The sequence below is a fragment of the Sciurus vulgaris genome (genome assembly GCF_902686455.1).
Source record: "Sciurus vulgaris genome assembly, chromosome: 7".
Classification (NCBI taxonomy): Eukaryota; Metazoa; Chordata; class Mammalia; order Rodentia; family Sciuridae; genus Sciurus; species Sciurus vulgaris.
In genome coordinates this window covers 113,599,685-113,619,956 of record NC_136467.1, presented here as the reverse complement: position 1 = coordinate 113,619,956, position 20,272 = coordinate 113,599,685, and the positions used below count along the sequence as shown (strand labels likewise).

Below are 20,272 nucleotides of genomic sequence, written 5' to 3'. Positions count from 1 at the left end.
GAGGGAGTCTTGCTTGTCTTCTCCTTGAAGCCAGTCCTTCTGGAGGTTCTTAGTCCGCTCCTGATCTTGATGAAAGCCCGAGTGGAGACTTGAGGGTCTGCAGTCCTACCACAGCAGCAGACAGTAGGGCTAGGGAATGGCCTACCTTCTTCCGTCCTTCAGAGGCCTTCAGCTCTCCAGCAACTGGCACAGATGAAATGGCTTCTATCATTTTCTCTCCTGATCCTTCTTCAAGAGAACAGGCTAAAGGCTCTTCCATTCCTCTTGCATCAGATTTGTTTTTTATGTCATTATTTTAGCAACTGTAGAAGGAAACCCTCTTTCGGTCAGCAACTTCTTACCACACCCCTGTCATTCTAAGATGACACAGATTTGCTCATGAATCCTCTCCACAACCTTATGAGGTCCTACTCTTTTCCCTCTCTACACACAAGGCACCTGAGGGTCACAGAAGTTGAGTAACTTGCCTGGGGTGCACAGCTTGTTCACAGGAGTGGCAAGCTCGGCACTCAGGAAGTCGGGCGGTGAGTCTGCCCTTGCACCTATTATGTCCTAATGTTGATTGTCACAGTATTGGCTTGTTTGAAGGCCATAACAACATTTAATTACCCATTTTTTTTTTTCCTGGAAAAGTAACAAATATTCTGCAATGTTTAGCACTTTGGCAGCTTTTTAATAAGCCCTGGAGGAGTCTGTCCTCCATTGGTAAATGTTCTCTTTAGACTATGGGTTACTCACTGAGCACAATGGTGCACACCTTTAACCCAAAGCACTCAGGAAGCTGAGGCAGGAGGGTCAAAGTTTGAGGCCAGTCTGGACAACTTAATGAGACTCTGTTGCAAAATAACAAATAAAAAGTGCTGGGGTATAGCTCAGTGAAACATTTTCCTTAGGTTCAATCCCAATACCCCCCCGCCACCCATAAATGGATTACTTAATCCTCTTTGTCCCCAATTTGGAGCCTCAGGTACCAATTCCAGGCTACAAGAAAAGTCCATTCAACTTCCTTTATTATGCCAACATCTCCATCTCTCAGCCTGCCTGAAACCAACCTCACCATCTCTCTTGCCACCCCACTTTCCTCTTCCCAGCTCACCCAGAAACTGCTGTACCATTACACCTGTGTTCTCAGGCTACAAACCAGAGTGTTGTCTTTGCCTCCTCTGTGTGGGTGGCTTCTCATATCCAATACCAGGCTCAGCCCTTGTCAGACAGTGGCCTCCCCACCCCATCAGAATGGTCTCCTGAGAGCTCTAGGGTTCCAGTCAGGAGATGGCGGTTGCAGAGTGTAGTCACAATGGTGTAGGTGGGGTTGAAGAAAAGCAGCAAGGAACACAGTAGAGCCCCAGGGTTGGGACAGCAAGGACTCACTGCTTCTTCTAGGCCTGCATGGTCCAGAAGGAAGCAGTTACTTGATCCCAGAGAGACATTGAAGAGAGGGCCCCTGACAGAAGTTGTGACTTTATGGAGAGGGGTATAAATAGCTGTGGTCAGCAGGGAAGGAGCTGGGGCAATAACCTGACCTCACCACCCCCTTTGCCTCATGCCTTTCGTGGGAACTGGGGAGTGCCTCCTTACAGGTCAGCCACCCAGACACAGAGCAGGTGGTGGGGGCAGCAGGGAGTGGACCTGGAGGAGCAGAGGGAGGGCATGAGGACAGGTGGCATACAGCACTCTGTCATCCTTAGATGAGAGACAGGCTGTGACTTCCCATTCCCTGTTGGGATAAACCTGACATTCAAGGAATTCCCCAGCAGTTCCTTCTTCTCCCTTCCTATTTTATACAGCACAGGCCTTCCACTCGCCTAAGCTGGGACCCTGAGTCCACAAGTCTGTTTTATATATTGCATATGTTAAATATTTTTTAAAAAAATCTTAATAATTGATTTATGCCACTTTGAATTCCAAGTCTAAAGGGACGTTTGTGCTTCTGGGGACGGGCATGCTCCCAGGGCTCTCCTGCCTGACTGGTACTGAGATAACAAGTGGGCCTTCTCACTGCCAGGAGCTCTGGAATAGCAGTTCGAGCCCAGGCTTGGAAGCCAGAGAGGCTGTGTTTAAGGTCTGGCTCTGCAAGTTACTCACTGGACTAGTACTCTGTCCCATGACTTCCTGTCTTTCTCATTTGTAAATGGGGAGGATTGTGATAGCACTTCATGATGCTAGGGATTAAGTGAATGACAAGGCCAGGCCCTGTGGCCCATGCTTGTAATCCCAGTGACTGGGAGGCTAAGGCAGGAGGATCGTCAGTCCCAAGCCAGCCTCAGCATCTCAACAATCCCCTAAGCAACTCAGTGAGACCCTGTTTCTAAATAAAATACAAAAAAGGGCTGAGGATGAGGTTTAGTGGTTAAGTGCCTCTGGGTTCAACCCCTGTGCTCCTGCAAAAAAAAGTGAATGATGAATGCTTAGAAATTGGTACATCTATCACAGGTACTCTGCTGGGGAAGGGACTGTGTTTTACTCACTTTGAGAGCCCTGCACTTGGCACTGTGACTGGAACAAAGACTCTGATACTGTTTTCTGACCTGATCTGAGGGTGAGGCGCTTTGAAGATCAGGGAGCTGGCTGTGTTAGGTGGCTCTGGGGTAGCTCATGCCCCCTCGCCCTATCTTTGCCAGGCTTCCTGTGCCTGACACTTCTGCAGACTGTGCCAGTAATCCACTCTACACTGAGGTCTACAGCACCCACTTTAAGTCGCTCTGGAGTCTCAGATGGCAACTCCCTCCCCATGTCTGGGTCTGCACTGCCCTCTGGTGTGTGCTGGTGGGACAGCAATGTACTGAGGTTTGTGATGGGTGACCTTTTCTGACATTGGGGAAAAGGGGCTTCCCTGACTGGGCTTTTGCAGGATTTAGACCCTCCCATTCCCAGTTTAGTTTGCAGCTCTTGGAGTTCGTCAAACACAGACTTTTTTTTTTTTTTTTTTTTTTTACAATGTCTCTGATTCCTCAGTCAAGAAATAATACTATCCTTCCAAGCTCCAGTTTCTACTGCAGGCATTTCTTGTTCTGCCAAAAGGAATGGGGTTGAGTTTATGTGATATCTTGTCCTCTCTGCTGTCTGACTTCTTCTTATCCCTGGACACTTAATTCTGTTCTCAAGAGTCGGAATCGCAGGAGCAGAGGAGGCTGGGAGAACAGAACTGCACTCCCTATCCCATGCAAGCAACTCTCCCCCTCCCCCACCCCTCCTCGCCCCACCTTGCTGTCTGTCTCCCTTCCCAGATCCAAACTCCCAGTCATGGTACCAAAAGTGAGGGTCTTGCAGGGCAAAGATGGGGCGTGGAGGCTAATGTCCAGCCCTTCTTCCTCTGACTTCGCTATGGAACCTGCCACAAATGTCTACCTTTTACCATCAAATTGAACCACATGAAACCACTGATACGGAACCATGTTCCTGAACAGCAATTTCTTTGGGTTCAATGTGATACTTTCCATCTAAACATTGTTATGTGCTTGTTGGTGGTCTATGGTCCCAAGTGTTCTGGGCTCATTTAGATCCAGGAGAACCAGGCTGGTGACACACCAGGTTCCTGGATTGAAGAGCTGGGAAGAGCATTTAAAGCCAGAGAGAAGATAGAGTTCACCTCAAGGTCCCTTGACGACCCCACTCCCTACATCAGACCTCCCTCTCTCCACACAGGTTCTGCAGTGACCTCCAGGCTGGGCTTTGTTTGGGGCACACAGTCAGGGGCTAGCAAGGGAACCCTGACAAGAGCCTTTTCTAGCCAGATGGTGTTGCCCTCCTGGCTATTGGGGGTTTTCTGGAGGCTTTGGGAAACTTTAGGTTTCTGAACCTACCCAACATCTCCTACCCCTGGTGGTACGGAGTGAACAGGAGGCCAAGTTGATCAGAGGCAGCTCTATGACCTAGAGGACTCCTTTAGTGGCTTCCGTGCCCTGCCAAACCTTGGGGCAGCCACCTGAACAGGCCCACACAGCAAGCGACCAAAACTTGTCCAAGGCATGAAGGCAAATCAGCTTGGGGGATTTTAAGTTGCAGAGTAGCAGAAGGCTTATGAGTCACAGTTTATAGACTCACTGGGGACAAGAGAGCTTCCCTTTTGGAATTTACCTGTCTTACAATCACAGGACAACAGATAGGTCTTGATGTCTAGGAACCTGGTGGTGCAGGTTAGGGACCTGGTCTCTTTCCTCTCAGGAGGATGCAAGCAGGAGAGGGAGGGGCTCAGCACAGACCATTTTACTCATCCATCTATCCATCCATCCATCTGTTAAACAAATAGTGATTAAGGGCCTATATGTGCCAGGCACTGTACTAGGTGCTTAGCATATAGCAGTGAACAAAATAGACAAAAGTCTGTTTTCCTCTTATTGTAGCATCTTGGGTCAAGCCATTAATAACTATATTGTTGTCCAGCTCACATTTCTATTAAAAAGTTGCAACCCCTCTACCATGAGATAATTACACACATAAAATGTATTTTTAAACTTTAATAAAGGCAAGTGCCCCAGATATAAAGTTAGGTTTTTAGAAAGCCTTACACACAATTGGCTATATAGTTCGAATCTACCTAGGTTAACATACATATGCATTGAAAAAGGACAGGGAGAAAATAGCCCTTAAATATAAGTGGTGGTGTATTGAATTGTATTTTCTAGTAAAGTCACAAGATCCCCCTTCCTTTAGGCTGTTTATACAATGTGACTTTGATTCTTCCAGGGAGAGGTGAGGTCTAGGTTTCCCCTACCTGAATCTGTGACTATGGAGGCAATATAGCTTCTGCCTGGTCTTCCTGACGTGCTCCTATTGGACACTCAGACACCATGCTATGAGGAAGCACAGGCAAGTCATCTGTAGGTGATCTGACAAAAGCCCCAGCTTAGGCCCCAGCTGACAGCCATCATCCCCAGACATAGGAATGAGGAAGTTCCAGCCACCCTCTAACTGCAACAGCAGAGACCCCAAACTGAACAGCATAGCCTGGCCAATTCCCAGGATCCAGAGATAAAGTGACAGAACTTGGTGTTGATTTGTTATTCAGCAACAGACATCCAGAAAAAGCGGTTGATCTCTGGATTGTGGGATTATGAGTGTCAACAATACCTTTCTCCATTTTCTAAGATTTCTACAATGACCATTTATTTCTTTTGTAACCATTAAAAAAATTACTAAAAATAAAACACATTCTAAAATTTCTCCCCACTGCACCGAGGGAGAAAGTAGTTCTAAATATAAATTTAGGGACTAAACTCAACTCGGAAAAAGCTTTCTGTGCAAGATTTATTAGATACTGGAAAGGAAGGATTTGGAAGATAAATTTCAGCTGGTAGAATAGAAAGAGTGGTAGATTTGGAATGAAGAAACTTGAAAATGGATCTGTTTTCGGAATGACCTTGAGCAAGCCCTTGTTCAAAGTCAGTTTTCTATTTTGAAAAATGCAGCTGGCTGCTTAAGGAAGATAACATCCACCAGGGCGCCTGGCCCAGAAAAGGCACTCTAAGTGGTAGATGAATCCTGTTTAGTCAATGCCAACGATAAGGGGGCATCTGCAAGCTTTGTGGAGGACCCATTCTTCACTGCCACCAGAGGCTACAGTTCTAGTAAAGAAAATTGCTTGGAAAAGAACCACAACCCTTAAATTTTTTTTTTTTCTTTTTCTTTTTCTTTTTCTTTTCTAAAACTCTAAGCAGCTTTTTCGGGTTCCCTGACTCTGTCGTCCCGCCATGCCTGGGGCCTCCGTTCTGCACCTCTAGGAGACCCCATCCGGTGCCGAGGCCAGAAAGCCGGGATGCAAACGAGAGAGGAGCCCCGGGAAGCCGGTCTGCAGGAAGCGGCGCGGTGTCCGGGCAACCCCGGAACGCGGCTCCGCGGGTGGCAGGTGCAGGCGGCGGCGGCGGCGGGTCCCTCTTGCCCTCGGCCGCGAGTCCCGGCATTCGGCAGTTCGGCCGCCAGTTGATGCGTTGATCTCGGCCGCATTCTCCATGGAAGCCTCCGAGGGTAGACCTGGGGCTCCCGTAGGAAATGGAGTACCAAGACCCAGAGGTGAAAAGGGAGCCCCGCGGTGGGCGGGCGGCGATCCCTGCTGGGGTAGGCTGCAGGCGAGTTCTTTCTGGAGCCCTCGGGCATCCGAACCCAGAAACGCCCCTGAACTGCAAGCGGGGAGGTTCCGATTGAGAACCTAGCCCTGTGCACTTGACTTCAGTGGCTTGTGGAGTGTTTGTTTTGGCTGATAACCTTTCGTATGAGTGTCTTGTCTTTGTCTCTGGGTCATTATTAATATTTAAAATAACCACGTGTATAGATGAGCCCATGTACACTGGAAATGGTCTGCAGAGCTGCCATCTTCCCTCCATCTCAAGATCGATCTGCAGCAGAGAGCTGGAGAAGGTTCCAGAGAAAGCTGACTCCTGCTTGACCGAGGTGGAGAGGAAATGCAGTTGAGTGCTAAGAAAACAGGAGGGCTGGGTGTAGTTTTGTTGCTATATCCAGGAAGCACTATTAGAAGGCTGTGTGTTAGTCAGCTTTTTGTTACTGTAACAACTAAGATGATCAACTTATGAAGAGAAAAGGTTTATTTTGGCTTACAGATTTACAGGTTTTAGTCCATGTTGCTTTGTGCCTGTGGTGACACATCAGAGTGGGAGCATGTGGTAGAGAAAAACTACTCACTTCCTGTTTAGGAAGTGAAAAAAAGAGAGAAAAGGGGCTGGAGTACCATTGTCTTTTTGAAGGATGTGCTCTCATGACCATAAGACCTTCCACAAGACCCCATCTATTTAAAGGTTTTCCACTTTCCAATAGTGCTGTGGGCTGGGGACCAGGCCTTTAGCACATGGGCCTTTGGGGGACATTCAAGATCCAAACTATAGCATCTAGCTTGGAGGCATTTAAAAAGAATTGTTCCACTAGTAGTTTATGTCTGTATTAATCCACGATCTGATTAGGCAGAGTGCACCATTCTCCTGAATTGCCTCGTTGGATCTTATTACAGCTCGGGAAGTATATTACAAATGAGCAGAGGAAGTGCTTTGGTTAATAAAAGGTGACACTGGGTTTTGACCTGAGTCTGCCAGTCTCCAGAGTCTGTGCCCTTCCATTTTTTCCTTTGCTGAATATTAGTAGATTTGTGGAACTGTTTATGGGCTTAGACAGATCAGGGAGAAATTATGAACACTGCCAGGAGAGGTTCAAATTAAGTAATGGCTGGTCACTCCATAACTGGTTCTTAAGACTGAGGAGCATGCGTGGAGGCACATTTGGGTTTAGAGCACAGTGTCCTGGAGCAGAGCAGCCACAGTCTCCCAGAAAACTCAGGGTGAGCCCTGGCTCAGGTTGTCATTCACTTGGAAGAATGAGTGACTGTATGCTGCCAAAAGGGGCTAGGGAATGTCCTACCTTTGCCCAATCAGATTTTCTCCTAGAAAGATCAGTACCAAAATCAGCGATGCAAACTGTGATCTGTCTGTGATCTCTGGATTCTCCTTTGTAGTGTGGAGAGAGGAGGAAGGTACGACTCCCCACCATAGCAGGAAATAGCCTGGAGGAGCTGGAGAATTAGAACCATTCATTACCCAATGTGGCAGGGACAGCAAGGAGAAATGGATCTGGGATTCGAACTTCAAGCTCCAGAGCTTCCTCGGTTTCCGGTTTGATTTGGGGTAAAGAAAGAAGCTGCTGTTTATAAAGGATGAGCTAAGGAGGCTCCATGCTTCAGAGTTAGGGGTACCAGGACACTATGCCCTGACATCATCAGACCACATTATCCAAAGAACCATAGTTTCCTTTTCTGCATCTACTTAGGAGACCACATTAGAGTTCAGCTCAACAGGGAGTTCATGGATTTGAGGAAAGAAGGGGACCCACAAATCAGTTGAAGACACATGCACAAGTGTGTGCTATGTGCATCTTTCTGGCAGAGAGTATGTGGGAGGGTGTCCTGTGATCCAGAAAAGGGCTACAAGCCACTGCCCTAGACCCTTAGCCTGCTTGTTGAGCAGATAAGCAGGAGTGGGCAGCTGAGTGTTTGGTTAAAGGGTATCCATGTTAAACTAACAGGGCTTGATGTATGATTTGTCTCCTTGCCAGACAGAGGTATTGTGAAAGTCGTCTGAGATGACACGTGTGTGAAAGTGCTCTGGTTGTGGAAGGGGATGAATGTAACAAGAAACTACATTTTATAAATTATGCTCCTTATTATTGAAACCCTGAATGAGTTATTTGACACTTCTGCAACTCAAATTCTTCATCTGTGCAGCTATTTCTATTTTATTTGTAATTATGGGCTCCTTTTCACTTCTAATACTACTTACTTGCATTTTAAATTTTGCCCTTGAACTCTGTTTATCCACCGTATTCATTTTTTTCATGTTGTAGTTCTGATAATCTTACTAATTTTATTTATTTTATGATTTCCTTCCTTATCATTTGTGGAGGTTACTTTTTCTTTTCTTCTCTTTTTCTTTTTTTCTTTTTTTTTTTTGATACTGGGGATTGAACCCAGGGGTGCTTAACCACTGAGTCACATTCCCAGACTTTTTTATATTTTATTTAGAGACAGGGTCTTGCTAAGTTGCTTAAGGCCTCTCTAAGTTGCCAAGACTGGCTTTGAACTTATGATCCTCCTGCCTCAGCCTCCTGGGTTGCTGAGATTTCTGGTGTGTGCCACTGTGCCTGGCTTCCTTCCTTCCTTCTTTCTTTTTTTAAAAATAAATTTCAAAAATATTTTTTAGTTTTCAATGGACCTTTATTTTACTTAGATGTGGTGCTGAGAATTGAACCCAGTGCCTTACACATGCTAGGCAAGCACTGTACCACTGAGCCACAACCCCAGCCCACTCCTCATTTCTTAAGTTGAAAGTTTACTCATTAGTTTTGGAAACTTTGTTTTTGAACATTATAATCTCCCTATACTGTCCAAAGATGGACATTTTTCACAGTTTGCATCACTGATTTTGGTTCTGATCTTTCTAGCACTATGGGCCTAGCAGCAGGTGCAAAGCAGTTGTGTAGTCTTTGCTGTATGAGCATTGAAACATGAAGAATGATTGCCCATAGCTTGGAGGAAAATTCCACAGACAATCTAGAAGCTTCCATTTAAGTGTTGCTTCACCCATATTCACATTGCACTGAGGTCAAAGTTAGGTGGGAAATGTGCATTGAGTTGAAAAGTGATTGAGGCATAAGAGTGCCTTAATCAATTTCTTTTTCTTTTCTTTCTTCCTTTATGTATATGACTCCTGTGATTAAAATGTATTTCCAAACCTGAAAGAAGGCTTTAATAAGAGTAAAATAAAAATTCAAAGTGATAAAAAGTATTGTCTTTAATTGGCAGCTTTTATTCTTTGTGGTTTATAAAATAATAATGTTCATAGATCCAGTGAAATATAGTATACGCACTTAGGGCTCCAGTTTCTAATTACTGTTTGAGTTGAATCCCACAAGTTTTGATATATAGTACTTATGTCCATGGATCTTTAAGCACCTCATGATTTCCATTATGATTTGTTCTTTTGTATGAATTATTCAGAAGTGTGGTTTGGGTTTCCAGGATTCTGGATGGTTTTTGGCTGTCTTTTTATCATTGATTTCCAGTTGTATTGCATTGTGGTCAGAGCGTGGTCTATATTGTGTTTGTTGACACTTCTTCTGTGGCTTGGTGTCTGGGTAGTTCCTCCTTTGCCAACTGGGGACTGTCCTCTCCTCCTCACGGCACTGCTCATTCCCTGCCCCCTCCACTGGGCTTGACTTTATCCTAGCAACTCACACCACTTGACCTCACAGTACCTGGGGCCGCTGTGGGCTCTGGGACATATTCCAGAACAGCATTTCCCTCAGGTGGCTGGCCCTATAAATTGTTTGAGGTGTTTTTTTTGTTCGTTTTGTTTTGTACTGAGGATTGAACTCAAGGGTGCTTAACTACTGAGCCACATCCCCAGCCCTATTTTGTATTTTGTTTAGAGACAGGGTCTTGCTGTGTTGCTAAGTGCCTTAGCTAAGTTGCTGAGGCTGGCTTTGAACTGACCATCCTCCTGCCCCAGCCTCCCGAGTCGCTGGGATTACAGGCGTGTGCCATTGCACCTGGCTTGAGGTGGTTCTTAAACACACTCATTCCCAGGTTATGTCCTTTAGGTCTGGAATCTGCATGTTGAAGGAGTGCCCCCGAGGTGATTCTCATGAACCAGCAAATCTGGGAAATTCTGGGCAGTTGCGAATCAGGAAAGGGGGCTGGATGGAGTGCAATGTAGTGATGGAGTCGGATTTGAGAAGAGGAAGATCATTGCCAAATGTGAGCCAAAGAGCCACTGGGGGAGGGGAATTTGTTGAAAATACAGATTTGCTTAGAAAGATTTTAATTTAATACATCTGTGATGGGATCTGGGAATCCATTTTGTTGTTGTTGTTTTTGTTTTGTTTTTTGTTTTTTTGGAAACAGGAATTGGACTCAGGGGTGCTTAACCATTGAGCCACATCCCCAACCCTTTTTATTTATTTTTTTTTAAGATGTGGTCTCGCCGAGTTGCTTAGGGTCTTGTGATCCTTCTGCCTTAGCCTCCCGAATTGCTGGGATTACAGGCGGGCACCACCGCACCCAGTGGGAATCTGTATTTTTAACAGGCCTTGGGTAGTCCTTAGGGTACATTCCAAGAAACTCCAGAGTGGGAGAGTTTTGAAGGGAGGAAGTAGCTCATCAGGACTTCAAAGTTTGATGGCACAGGAGAATCTTCTTAGGAGTGAAGGATTTGACTACTTTTTTTTGAGATAGAGTAGAGCTCATAGGCTCAAATGATTCTCCTACTTTAAACTCTGAACAGCTGGTACTATAGGTGGATGCTATGATGCCTGGTAAGAGTACAGTGTTTTGTGATAGGGCAGGGACTTAACAAGAGTGGAAAGATATGATTCACTTGCTATATGAGTTTGAAGGAAATGAATAAAAAATTGCCTATGCTGTCGATAAATGGAACTTGCAGAGGGCACGTGGTTTATACCACATGCATGTGAAGCATGATCCTATGTAGGCAAAATAGCAGTTAAGTTAAAAATGTACTCACAAGTCAGAGAAGTCTCACATTTCTTTTAGCCAGAGGTTAGTGTGTCTATAGATCTTCTGTGCTCTCTGAAGTTATTCATAAAGAAATACAATATCTATTCATCTGATCTTTTTAAATAATTGGACAAGACCCACACACACCCATATAAAGTGAGAAGAAACAGGTTGACTTTTACCATATATACATTGTATACATTGCCTCTATCTGACAATTACTGACTTTCAGGATGATGTTACTTGTGATTGTGTGTGGTTAGGGAGTTGTAATTCTTTTTTAGTTTATTCATTGGAACTCTGAGATCTACTTTGTGCCAGCCATGTTCTGGATGCTACTAAGATGAATAAGTCAGTCTGGTGGGGAAGGTGTGCAGACTAATGAACGACTCCACAGTGGGAAGGCAATCCCTGGACGTTTTTGAAGGCAGTTCTTTAGGTCATGATTACCAGCTCTATTCACTATTCTTTGTATGAACAAATCTTTTGAAAAGTTGTATTGAGATGTTCAATACAATGTGCTTTGATAGATAGCTGGATTCAGCTCTGTCCTCCACTGAGTTCAGAGTAGGTAACTGTGTGTAGCTTTGACTTTGGTATCACAAATACTGTGATCAAACCTGTGCCTAAATGTTTGTATTCTATGTGATCATAGGCAAGTTGCTTAACTTTCTGAGGCTGTTTTCTCATTGTAAGATGCAGGGTGGGGGGATAAGTAATACCTGCATCTACAAGCTGTTGTGGGGATTAAATGGGATAAGGTGTTAACATAATCCCCTGTACATAGTAAATGCTCATAACGTTAGCTATTTTTAAAGCAAACTATTTATAATCTAGGGAACTAGAGAGAGTGGCAGGTATTTCAATGATATAATTAAATGGCAATATCTCTGTGTTGCAGGTACTAAATGCAATCATTTCTTGGACTGGAACAGGACATCCTCTGGCAGAAGGGACAGCCCCTCATCCTCTGTTGAAACAGATCTGCATGTCAGTGAGCCTCCAGGCCTCACCAGAGTGTGTGGTCACCTAGAGTAAGTAAGGGTCTCGTAGAGAGAGACCGCTGTTGGGGTAAACTGACCAAGAAGCTGATGGTCTGAGAAGTAGTGCTTGGCAAGGGTGTGGATTCTGGAGCTAAATGGTCTGGGTTCAAGTTCCAGCTCTGCCACTTAGTATCTGTGTGAACTTGAGCAAATTACTTCACCTCTCTAAACCTCATCTGTAAAATACTTCCTAGGATTATTTTGAGGATTAAATGAGCTTATACATGAAGAGTGATTGGGAGACTCTCTGGCACACAGTAAGTGCTGTGCAAGTACTTGTTATTACAAAGCCCAAAAGTAGGTGAAATTAAAGTGTATTTTTTTGAGAACACATACACATACATAGGTGGTAAAACCTGAAAAAAAAAAAAAAAAAGGAAAGAAATGACTATCCTAAGAGTAACAGTCAGGGTGTAATTACCTCTCCTGGGAAGGGACCTGCAGATGGGGTGGGGGTGGGGGAACTGGCAGTGTTTCATCTGTTCCCTGAGATTTTTTTTCTTTTTTGGGGGGGATACCAGGGATTGAACTCAGGGGCACTGGACCACTGAGCCACATCTCCAGCCCTGTCTCAGTGAGACAAGTCTCACCGAGTTGCTTAGCACCTTGCTTTTACTGAGGCTGGCTTTGAACTTGCAATCCTCCTGCCTCAGCCTCCTAAGCTGCTGAGATTACAGGCATGTGCTACTGTGCCTGGTGAGATGTTGGCTTTATAATTCTAAGACTGTATTTATGTTTTAGATACCTTTCTCTATATTTCTTTTATAGTAATAAGTTTTGAAGATATTTTCTAAAATATTTGTTACAATGAAAGTTTATTGTAGAAATTTAAAAAATATAAAACACTATTAAAATGAAAGAATAATTTCATACCTGAGAGAATAAATTTGAACATTTTGATATTAATTTTTTTTTTTTTATTGGTGCTAGGGATTGAACTCAGAGTCTCACATATGCTAGCGAAGTCCTCTATCACTGAGCTACATCCTTAGTCCTGATGTTACTTTTTTATATGTGTAAGGAAATTTTTTCTTATACATGCAAATATGTATTTATTTTACACTATTAAGAACCTATACTACCCTTTTGTAAAACCTGCTTTTTAAAAAGATTCATTTAAGATTTTACTCAGTTGGGGGAGTTTTAAGTTCACAGTAAATTGAAGGGGGAAGGTATGGAGAGTTCCCATATCTCCCTGGTCCCCCATGATCAGCATCCTGCTCCAGAAGTACAAATGTTACAAGTGATGAACCTTCATGGACACGTCAGACTCATCCCAAGTCCATGGTTTATATTAGAACTCCCTCTTGGTGCTGTACATACTATGGTTTTGGAAAAATGCATAGTGACTTGTATCTACCTTGGTAATTTCTTACAGATTATTTTTCTTTTTTTTCCACATTTTTTTATTGGTGCAATGTAGTTGTACATATTGATGGGATTTGTTCAGAGTGTTTTTCACTTTCCTAAAAATCCTATGGCTTCTGCCTGTCCATCCCTCTTCGCTCCCCTAATCCTTGTCTCCATGGTTTTCCCTTTTCCAGAATATCATATAATTGGAATCGCATGGCCTGTAGCCTTTTCAGAGTGACTTCTTTCATATAGTAATATGCATTTAAAGTTTCTCTATGTCTTTTCTTGATCGTTCATTTCTTTTTTGTGCCAAGTGATATTCCATTGTTTGAACATACCATGGCTTGTGTATTCATTCTCCTACTGAAGGACATCTTGCAGAACCTGCTTCTTAATGATATATATGGAGAAAAATAGCTCACATCTTTGAGTGTTTTTCAAGATCATGGTCTTCAGTGACTACATGCTGGATTGTCAGAACTTCCTATTTTTGTTTTTATTTTTATTCTTTTTTTTTTTTTTTTTTTTTTTTTTTTTTGCAGTGCTTGGGATTGAACCCAGGGCCTTACACATGCTAGGCAGCTGCTGTACCACTAAACTATATCTCCAACCCTGCCCTGTAGTTTTAAAGGGTTTGCTTATTGTGAATAATGCTTGTAATGAGTATCCCTGTGTGTTCGTCTTTTGCCCCTCTCTGGTTATGTTATAAAGGTAAACTCCTAGAAATGGAATAAAGCTATGCAGTGATTCTTGCTATAATAAAATCTTCTCCAAGGGCTTTGCTACCCCCAGCACTGGACATGGAAGAGATTGGCCATAATTCTTAAGCTTTCCCTCTTTAGGTTCTCTATATTAGGTATATGTCACTACCAGCAGCAGCAAGTCCATCTATTTGGAAGGAAAGAAAACTCAGACTGTCAAGTTCAAATCCTACAGAATGGGAACTGGGTGATTGGTGCTGCTTCTCTCATGATGCCTGGGTTAAGGAGGACCTAATTCAGTCAAAGCATGTGTGTTTGAATCTAAACCTCTAGCCTAGACGTAGCCCCAGCTTCAGACTGATATATTCAACTACTTGTTAGATATGTCCACATAGATGTTGCACAGGCTCCTTAAACTCTGTGTGCCTTGACTGAAATTATCATGATTTTCTCAACATCAGGTCCTTTCCTGTGTCCCCTCTGGTAGATGTTCCCATAGTCTCAAAGGTATAGATATACCCAAGGGTTACACTGGTCTTCTACCATTCATACAATTGGGATCTAGTCCTGAAATATCTTATAATCCATCTCTTCTGCTTCATCTGCATTATCCAAGCTCTGATTATCTCTCCTCTAGACCATTGTGATAACCTCCATACAAGTTATCTCTTGTTGCACAATGAATCACCCAAAACTTAATGACTTAAAACAACAACCATGTGTAATCTCATGTCTCCTGTGGGTCAGGAAACAGAGTGGGACTTGGATGGAGTCTCTTGCTCAAGAGACTCTGAGCTCAAGGTCTCTTGCATGAGATTGTAATCAATGTGCTGACTGGGGCTGTGAGTTCATTTGAAGGCTTGACAGGGGGAGGATACACTCTAAGTTAACTCACATGGTTGGTGGCAGCATTCAGTTCCTTGCAGGCATATGGGACTGAGAGCTTCAGTTCCTTACTGGAGGTTGCCAAGAGATATCCCTTAGTTCCTTGCTTCTACATAAGGCATCTCACAATATGGAAGCTCTCTTCAGCCAGCAAACTAGACCTAGACAAGTCCAATCTCTTTGTAAACTAAAAGTGGCATCTTATTTGTTAGAAGTGAGTCACAAGGATAAAGGAGACTTGAAGACAGAAACAAAGATTGGAGCCAAGGAACACCAAGGATTGCTTATAGCCACCTGAAGTTAGGAGAGAAGCATGTAATGGATTCTCCCTTGAAGTCTTCAGGAGCCTCCCTGCCGACATTTTGATTTTACACCTCTGGACTCCAGGACTATGAGACAATAAATTTCTGTTGTGTTTAAAAAGAAAATAAAAAACAGTTGGACATGATGATGTGTGCTTATAATCTCACCTTCTCTGGAAGTTGAGGCAGGAGGATCACAAGTTTGAGGCCAGTCTAGGGAACTTAGCGAGATCCTATCTTAAAATAAAAAAATGAAAAAAAAAAAAAAAAAAAAAAAAAGGGTTGGGATGTAGCCCAGTGGTACAGCACCACTGGGTTCAATCTCCAGTTCCATTAAAAAAAAAAAAAAAAAAAAGGAGCAATAAAGAAACATCTAAGTTCCCTCATATAAATTGCAAATTCTCCAGATTTACCTTCCTTCTCTTTTTCAGGCTTATTTCCAACATCAAAATCCACATCAAATTTCTTCATTTCCCTACTGTTTCTTCCCGCTGTGACTTTCCTAATGTTGTGTCCTTTGCCTGAAGTGGTTTCTCCCAATACTCTTTACTTGTGTTCACATATTGTAGGTGCTGCTCAGATTCTACTGACTTCTTTCCCTAGGGCCTCCTCTGTGCTAAGCCCCTTTCCATGGGAAGTTGTTCCTTCCTACCCAGTTTTAATGAGTATTCTAGATAGAAGCTGCCCTCTTGTGTAATGCCACTCATTGATTGTGATTGAATTCGGGAAGGGCACATGACTCATTCGGGACCAATCAGAGTCCTTCCCTGAGATTTTTTTTTTTCTTCACATTGGACATAGGTATAAAAGTTGGTTGGAAGACTGAGAATTTGGATTGGAGGCTGTTGATTGCTTATTGTCCTCATGAAAAAGTTGATCTGCAGTTGGTAAAAATTAAGTCAAAATGTCTCAACAAACAGGAACCAGCAAGTTCAGGAGACATTGAATCCTGATTCTGGTTGTCCCCAGTGATACCCTTCTCAGGGGAACCTGTACATGCCCATAATTGCTTAAATTACCATGGTTCGAGTAGGATTTCTATCAGTCCCAGCTACGAATCTTGACTGATATATGTGGCAAACTTATACCCATCTCTTGAGTCATAGCTCATTCCTTTCCAGATGTCTGCCCTGACCCCTCAAACCTAACTGGATTAGGTGTCTTTCCTGAGAGTGCCCTTAATTTGCTGGAAACTCTGTATCCCTGCATTTGCCCACTCTTCCATGGTGTGGGCATCTGTGTTTGTGTCCATCTTTCCTACCCAGCCCTGAGCTCCTTGAGTGGAGGAACTGTGTTGATTCATCTTTGGATCTCCAATGTCTAGACTAGTGCCTCCCACAGAATGGACTCAGGTAAATGTTTGTTGAATAAATAAAGTTAGGAGGATACTTTCAAAGTTCTTTTGGAAAGTTTCCTTTATCCTTGGAACATTTTCTGTATCATCCAGCAAAACTTTTTATTTCCACCCTGGTATTCAGGTATTTTATTGCAAGGTTAAAGTTGTCATATATTTAGGATTGGGGAGTGTTGAGTTATTGCATGAGGGCTCTTTATTATTTTTAGTCTAGAGTCAGGAGATCTGGGCTGCAGATCTATCTCTGACCCAGTCTAGGGGTGTTTATCATTGAAAGTCAAGTAGAGTTCATTTGCTTTGTAAATAGAAATGATTATATTGGTTCTATTTAGATCACAGGATTATTAGTAGGGAGCAAATGAGACAAACCATATGAAATTTCTTTGAAACTATTCACATATGAGTGAGGCAATTTTATGAAAAAAACCTCCTATGATTTGATAACAGATAATATACCTGAATACATTGTCTAATGCTATCTACCAATTGCTAAGCCACTTAAGCCAGAAATGGTTACTCTTTCTGCTGACACAATAGCTTGTTGTAGTAGTTTTAACTATCAGGAGTTTCAGTGCTAAACATATTGCTGCTTCTATAATCATTTCAGCCTGGATGTATTTTGATAATTTCTTCCTCTTCTCTATATACTTATTGATTTTTTGTTTACATTTAATGGTTTTATTGAACAAACTTTACTTTTTGGTAATAGACTTACTGAAATAAAATTCATATACCATCAGTTAGGTTTCTCCAGAAAGATGGAGCCTATAAACTTTCTCTCTCTCTCTCTCTGTATTCATTCATACATATATTAAGGAATTTATTTGATAAGTCGGCTCTATGGAGGCTATGAAGTCCCCTGATAGACCACCTGCAAGCTAGAGACCCTGGAATGCCAGTAGCATAGCTCAGTTCATATCTGAAGACCTTAGAACCAGGGAACTGAGTCTGTTACTGTCAGCCTGATGCTGAAGACCTGAGAACCTGGGGAGGTGGGGAAAGGAGTAGACACTCATCTTGGAGTCCAAAGGCCAAGCAGCCTGGAGTTTGATTTTTAGAGATTTTTTTTTATGTGTGTTTGTGTGTGTGGTATTAGGGATTGAGCCCAGGGCCTTGTGCATGTTTGGCAAACTTTCTACCAATGAGTCACATTTCCAGCCTGAACCTGAAGTTCCTTTGTCAATAGTCAGGAGAAGAGTGTCCTAGTTCCAGGAAAGAGAGAGGAGATCTTCTTTCCTGTGCCTTTTTTTGTTCTGCGTGGACCCCAGCAGACTGGATGATGTTCACTTACATTGAGGGTGGATTCTCTCCACTTAGTTCACTGACTTACTGCCAGTCTTGTCTAGAAACACCCTCACCAACACAGTTCCCTAGATATTCATTAATTTGGTCAAGTTGACAACTAAAATTAACCTTCATATCTTACAATTCACCCATTAAAAGTGTACAACTCAATGGTTTTAGTATATTTGTTGAGTTGCACAATAATCGCTACAATTGATTTTAGGACATTTTCATTACCCCAAAAGAAAGTTGTACCCTTTAGTGATAACTACCAAGTCCTTTATCCCCCCCGCGGACAATTATTAATCTACATTTTTGTCTATTGATTTTCTTATTCTGTACATTTCACATAAATGAAATAGTCAATATGTGGTCTTTGGTGTCTGTCTGGCTTCTTTCATTTAACATAATGTTATAGAGGTTCATCTATGTTGTAACATACATTTTTTTTACATTCTGGTAAAATAAATATAGCAAATACTATTTTATCCAGTTTTAAGTGTACAGTCAGTAGCATTAATTACACTTATAATTTTTAATTTTTATTTATCTATCTTAAAATATTTTTAGTTGTAGATGAATACAATACTTGTATTTATTTTTATGTAGTGCTGAGGATTGAACCCAGTGCCTCACATGTGCTAGGCAAGTGCTTCACCAATGAACCACAACCCCAGCCCCACACTTGTAATGTTGTCTAACTATCACAACTGTTGGTTTTCAAACATTTCCATCATCCCAAACAGAAACTTGGTAACCATTAAGCAATAACTGACCATTCTCCCCTCTCTCCTGTCTCCCTGGCAGTCTCTAATCTACTTTCTATCTTCAGATAAGTGGAACCATACAATATTTTACTTAATATAATGTTTCCCTTATTTTACTTAACATTATGTTTTCAGTGTTATCCATATTTTAGCATTTAACACAACTCCATTCCTTTTTATGGTTAAATAACATTCTGGGGTGTGTGTGTGTGTGTGTGTGTGTGTGTGTGTGTGTGTATACACACCAACTTTTGTTTATCCATTCATCTGTGGATGGACTTTTGGATTGTTTCCATTTTGGGCTACTATGAATAATTCTGTAATGGACATGCATATATAAATATAGGAGTTTCTGTTTTCAATTCTTTTGGATGTGTATACCTAGGTGTGGAATTGCTGGGTCACATAATAATTCTGTTTATCTTTTTGAGAAACCATGAAATTGTTTTAAAGCATCCATATTTTGAATATGTTTCAGCCCCTTTGAATTGTGAAAAAATAAATGAGATGCTCAGGGACTTTTATAGATGAGTAGGCCCAATTCTGTAAGTGAGAAGTAGTGTCATTTTAGTGAGACTTGTGAAATGGATTCTAACTACCAGTTTAAGCACACAGAGTACGCTGATTCTCTGCTTTCTTTCTAGCCTTGCTACAGATTTGGGTCAGAAATCTCCCTTCTCACATTCAGATCAGTCCTCTGAAATCTCATTGCCTGACGTCCAAAAGGATGAATACTCTGAGGAATTCAGCCTGCTTAAGTTGCAGACAAGTGAGTAGGTCATAGACCTCCCCCACGTGCCTCTGTGCCCCTGGTTTACTCAGGAGCCTGCCATACTCTTGACAGGCACAGGGGACCCACACCCTAATTCTTACAACAGCTCTTCTGAGGAGCTATGGTCATACATTTTTCAAACTGAAATACCTTTATATAAAAACCATAAAATACTGCTGCAAAATATTAAAATAATATAAAAGTATGTAGCATGTAAAAAATCCTTACTCAATATTCTCCAACAATATCCCCATTCTGCTCCGTAGCTCTGAAAATCATATATATTTTTCTAGAATTTTGTAATATATATGTGTATTTGTGTATTTAATATACACACATATATAAACAGTCATGTGCTGCATATATTTAACATCCTACACTACAGTTTTTACCATTACATTGTAGTGTACTCGTTCTACTTATAAAAAAACTTAACTATAAAACAGTATGCATCTTATACATCTCATGTTTACCATGTCTCCTTTTTTATCATTCTTTTAAAAAATATTTTTAGATATATATGACAGTAGAATGTATTTTGACATTTTATACGTATGTGGAGTATAGCTTGTTCTGATTAGGATCCAATGAGTTACACTGGAGGTGGATTCATATATGAACATAGGAAAGTTATGTCAGATTCAGTCTACTGTCTTTCCCATTCTCACCCCTCTCCCTTCCCTCTTCCCCTTTTTCTAATGCAATGAACTTCTATTCTTCCCTCCTCCCTCTACCATGTCTCCTGAATGCATCAAGAGCCCTCATTGTATCAGTGACCTGTATCATCCAATTCTGTGTAA

The 20,272-nt window shown here is 42.2% G+C and overlaps 1 protein-coding gene across 1 annotated transcript in view; it reads left to right on the top strand.

Annotated features, from left to right (window-relative positions):
- Window positions 1–5,426: 5,426 nt before the first annotated feature.
- Window positions 5,427–20,272, top strand: part of SPATS1 (spermatogenesis associated serine rich 1) — a 34,578-nt gene continuing 19,732 nt past the window's right edge. Inside the window, exons 1-5 of the mRNA XM_079147709.1 lie at window positions 5,427–5,470; window positions 5,658–6,009; window positions 6,269–6,403; window positions 11,913–12,045; window positions 19,345–19,469. Coding sequence (XP_079003835.1) covers window positions 5,949–6,009; window positions 6,269–6,403; window positions 11,913–12,045; window positions 19,345–19,469 — 454 coding nt within the window. The 5' untranslated portion in view covers window positions 5,427–5,470; window positions 5,658–5,948. The remainder of the gene's footprint in view (window positions 5,471–5,657; window positions 6,010–6,268; window positions 6,404–11,912; window positions 12,046–19,344; window positions 19,470–20,272) is intronic.